Below are 5,017 nucleotides of genomic sequence, written 5' to 3'. Positions count from 1 at the left end.
ATTTAAAATTATTTATTATATTATTATATTTACTTATGTACTATCTGTATATATTTAGTTAGTTTATTGAGAGTTGCCTTGGGGTTGAGTCCCCTTGATGGCCCCATCTTCAGGTGACCTAAAAGGTAGTCACAGCCCCTGCCCAGCCTCTGAGCTTGACCTCCAGGGGTCCCAGGAGACCTCTCCCTGCTTTCTTAATCCCTCTGCCCTTGACTCTGGGGCCAGGCTGGGAGGTGGCCGGCGGTCTTTCTGAGGCATGTAGGACCTGGGACACAGACAGTGCAGGGCAGGGGGAGGGCTTTGTGGGGGGCAGCTGGGGGTCCTCACCCCCAGCACACCTGGTGGGTGGGGCACAGGCGGCAGGAAGGCAGGAAGCCCACGGCCTGTCCACGCTGCCTTCCTTCTCCCCTCCTTTGCCCAGGGTCCTGCATCCTCCAGCCCCTCTGTGGCCGCCCTGCACCCCTGCCTGCCCCACCTGGATGCCATGCACTGCCCCTGTGCACTGGTTCCCTGCTTGGCACTGCCAGCCACCCTGCTTTGCTTAAAGTGCCCATAGTCCCTGCCCCTGGCTTGCTGAGACCCTCCCCTTTCAGTGCAAACCCCTTTCTTCCCTGCGCCCACCTGGAACTCCTACAAGGTGCTCACCAGAGGGCTGAGAGGACATAACACCTACTCAGGTGTGGGCTCGGCCCCAGGGAAACCATTACCTGCTTACTCTCGTCTCTTCCTGCCCTTCTGTCGCTCCAGTCGTGGAGGGGGAAGGGACTGGCACCACATCTGTCAGGCCTAGAGCCCAGGGCTCTCCACCCATGGTTACTGCCCTGCCCTGGCATGGCACTGTGCCCACCCACTCTCAGTCCCGCACAGAGATGCCCATACACACATGTGGGCACACACACACACACACACACACACACACACACACGTGCGTATTGCCCAATCGCACAAGAAACCTGCCAAGGACCCTCACCAGTGGGCATCAAGGTCCAGCCCTCAGGGCATGGGGCATCTGACTCTGGCCCCCCAGGAGGGGGGCTCTTTGGACTTTTGGGACACCGAGCAAGGAGACTCTAAGCCAAGAAGGAGAAGAAAAAGCCTGAAGAACTTCAGTCTGATCTCAGCCACCTTCCGGGGCATTTGGCACTGGAGGGTGAGTGCCATCTTCTTGTCTGGGCCCATGTCCACCCCCCCTGCTCCTGCCCCTCCTGCGACCTGCCCCCCTGGCTTCAAGGGGAGGCTGCCCACCCCCACCCCCACCATGCCAGGGCCCTACCCAGGGATGCGAGAGCAGGTCTTCCTCAGGATTCACTTTTCCCTCATTCATTTGTTCAGCCATTCACGTACTCACTCATTTGTTGGGCAAGTGTTTTTTATCCCTACTATCCGCCAGGCCCTATACTAGGTGTTTGGGGTGCAAATACGAGGAAGGTGTGGTCAAAACATTTCAGAGAAATCTTTGCTCAGTCCATGAGCTCCCAGCATAGTCACCGGTGAGTTCCTCAGTGACACCCCATGACGGTCATCGGGTCTCCATCACCCCCACTTTCCTGCAGGGCGGATGCAATGCAGCTTCCCCAGGCCCTCAGTCAGGGTCTCAGTGAGGTTCTAACTGAGAAGGAGCCTTTCAAAGAGACTCTACTTCTTGGCCTTGGGTTCCTGCAGGCCCCAAAGGGTCTGGCCCACCTGAGAACAGATTGGAGAAGCAGGTCCTGGGAGCCAGGGCTCCAGCCCCTGGGCCCCTCTCCTGAGGGAGGCAGGGCTCCCCTTGGCACAGACCCCACTGGCCATGTGAATGCCAACAGGCATCTTTCTACCTTGGGTTCATCTCTGGAATTCTGGTGCCCATTCAGTCCACACACCTTCCTGAATGCCTGCCTCAGTGCCAGGCACATGGTCCCCAGAGTGACCACGAACATGTGGGTGTGACCGACACATGCCTCTGTGACCAGGTGTCTGTGTCAGTGGGCACCCTTGAGTGTGTGTCTCTGTGTGCACGTGTACACAGATGGGTGGGTGGCTGATAATGTGGGCGCGTGTGGTATCTGTCTGCCCTGTTTGTGTGTGACATGTATCCTGTGCACACGTAGGTGTGAGCCTGTGGGTCAGTGTCTGTGCTGCCATGTTGGGACAACAGTACATCATGAGGGGAGCCTGTGGGTGTGGATGTGTGTCTAACATGCTCTGTAGCTGCAGCATCCAGAGTGAGAGAGCAGAGCTCTCCCCGAGCCCCCCCACCCCCTTCCTTGGACTGAGCCCCTCTGCCTGAGACTGTTTCTCTCCCCCAGTGCACGGGCCTCGTGCCCAGCCCTGCAGGCCTTCTCCCTGCCACAGGCTTCCTCCCCATCCATCCATCCATCCATCCATCCATCCCTCTCGCTGTGCTCCTCCCACCTGCCACCCCTCGGTGCCCTGGCTGCGCAGACATGGCCTCCTGCATGTGTGTGCCCCTGCCTTCCGCCTGCCCCGTGGCTCTGCCTCGAGGCCCCGGGTCTGGTTTTCATTGCTCTCCCTGTCTGATCCCTGCCCTCCACCCTCCACCCCCTTGGTCCCTTTTCTCCTTCTCTCTCTCTCGTTTCAGAAAAGAGGCCGGCTCTGCAGCCCCCTCGGGGACGACCCCACCAGCTCAAATTCCGAGTACAGAAAAGAAACCGGACCCCCCAGTGAGGCCTCCCAGGCCTCCCGGACCCTTTGTTACTCAGGAACCTCACCTTGGACAGAATGGGATGGGGGCTCCCGAGCTGCCCACCCCCACCTCCGCTCTGCCACTCCGGCCTGCCTCCCTCTGGCCGGACAGAACTGGTGCTCTCCTCCTCCCCGCGTCCCCCTCACATGGACAGGGGACCTTCCCCATCCCCACACTCTCCCATGTTGATGGTGTCTGTGACATTTCCTGTTGTGAAGTAAAAAAGGGACCCCTGCGTCCTGCTCCTTTCTCTTGCAGTCTGCTTGTCCGTGTGTCTGTTTTTCCACTTGTCCGTCTGTCCAGTAAGCAGGTAATGGTAGAGGGTCCCCATGCTGGTCAGCTCCAGACCCAGCCCTCCCTCCACCCCACTTCTACTTTCTCTCCCCACAGCCGGACCCTGTCATCGCCTTGAACTCTTACCCCCGCCCCACCCCCCGCCAGCTCCCGGGGGGAGGAAGCCCAGCCAGGCCTCCCTCTTCCCCTGGGGTGACTGCCCGGACCTCAGCCCTGCACAGACCCGGGGTCTGCCCTTGTTTGCTCCCCTGCAGACAAGGACGAGTGCTCCAAGGACAACGGTGGCTGTCAGCAAGACTGCGTCAACACCTTCGGCAGCTACGAGTGCCAGTGCCGCAGCGGCTTCGTCCTGCACGACAACAAACACGACTGCAAGGAAGGTAAGCCGAGCCAGGGCCGGCGCCAGGCCTGCCGGCACCTCCCAGGCCCGCCGGGCACCTCCCATGCCCGCAGCAACTGGACCTACAGGACCGAAGGCTGGGGAGCACCAGGTCAGAGGTGCCCTCCCCACTGGTCAGTTTTTAGACTCAGGGAGCTGAGCAGCTCCTGGGGTCACCTCATGTCACCCGTGCCTGGCGCACAGGTCTCCCCAGCCCCAGCCACATCCAAGCCACATGCACTTCTGGGCTCTCCTTGTGTGTCAGGAAAGGGAGCTCACGGCTGCCCCAGGCTCCATTTTGGGCTGTTTTTGTAGTTAGTGTTTCTTCAAATCCATGTCCAGGTCCTTCTTTTTGTAACGACCTCCCTCTGGCAGAGGCGCGATGGGACTCGGTTAAGAGCACAGACTGGAGCCAGGCTGCCTGACCCAGTCCTGCCAGCCAGCCAGCCAGCCAGCCAGCTGTGTGCCCCTGAGCCAATGCCTTCCTCTCCCTGTGCCTCGGTTTGCTCCTTGTGACAGCACCTGCCTTGTAAAGGCGTGAGGCTGTGAAGGCCACGCAGCACTTGGCTCATCGCCAGCACAATCATGCATGTCACCGTTTGGGGTCACACTGCTGACCCCGGGGACACTCAGAACAGGGCCGCTGCCTCCCAGGAACTGAAGCCCTGCAGATATTTGAACACAGCTCTCACGTCATCCTTGACATTATCCGATACCCCTTTGGGCACCGCACAGCACTGGCCTTCTCCAAGGCGTTCACTGCACTGTGGCACCCGCCTGTGAGCACTTCCTATCCCCCAGCACAGCGCAGACTCGCCTCTGCCACTGAATGTCTGTGTGGCCTTGGGTGAGTCACTTCACCTCCCTGGACTTCAGTGTCCTCACCGGTGAGATGATTTTTGAAAATGGTACCTATTTTGCAGGGTACTAAGCTTCAGAGAACTTGCTTTGTGCACTTAGCACAGCGGCTGGCAAATGCCTCTTCTCACCATTAGTAGATGGACAACCAAGGTACAAACAAACTGCTGGCCAGAATAAACAGGATCCAAGCACCCGACAGCGACCCAACAGACACTCCAGGACGTCCAACCCGGTCACTTCAGGCTCCCCAAATATGAAGGCCTGACTCCTGGGGGCCCCTCCTCCCTATTGTTTAGCTAGAGGGGACCTAATTCTGATGTTGTCAAACTGCGTTTTTATCTTTGCACCTTCCATAAAAAAGAGGGTTTTGCTAAAGAACCCTCAGCATCAACATCCACGAGATAGCTGGGGAGGGTTTCAAATTCTTGGGAAGGTGGCCTGTATACAGTAGCTCTGATTCGCTTTAGAAGCACATGGTTCCTTACTCCCTTAAAGGATGGGCTAATTACAGATCAGTCAGAGGGTACCCCCTGGGGGTACAGCGCTGTGCAGGGTTCTGTAGCCCCTGCTGCCCAGGAGACTGCAGTCTAGCTGGTGTGCAAGGACATGTTCGAGGGCATGAGGACCAGGGGAGGATGGGGGAGGGCAGTGGCTGTGGACATGGAAAGTCCTGGAGGGGTAATGAGACAGCTCGTAGCTCAGCTGGGAGGGCCAGGAGCTCCGCCTGCCTCCACCCGCCTGCGAGGTGCCGCTCTTCTCCAGGTCCTCCTGACCGTGCAGGCATCTTGAGCCTCTGACTA

General features: G+C 58.7%; 1 protein-coding gene across 1 annotated transcript in view; it reads left to right on the top strand.

Moving 5' to 3' along the window:
- The window catches only part of BMP1 (bone morphogenetic protein 1), a 35,171-nt gene that overhangs the window by 23,707 nt on the left and 6,447 nt on the right, over positions 1-5,017 (top strand). The window contains exon 17 of the mRNA XM_005864623.2: positions 3,232-3,357. Coding sequence (XP_005864685.1) covers positions 3,232-3,357 — 126 coding nt within the window. The remainder of the gene's footprint in view (positions 1-3,231; positions 3,358-5,017) is intronic.

Source organism: Myotis brandtii, unplaced genomic scaffold (genome assembly GCF_000412655.1).
Source record: "Myotis brandtii unplaced genomic scaffold, ASM41265v1 scaffold19, whole genome shotgun sequence".
Lineage (NCBI taxonomy): Eukaryota > Metazoa > Chordata > Mammalia > Chiroptera > Vespertilionidae > Myotis > Myotis brandtii.
The sequence above is the reverse complement of the archived record's forward strand: the minus strand, read 5'-3'. Positions and strand labels throughout refer to the sequence as shown.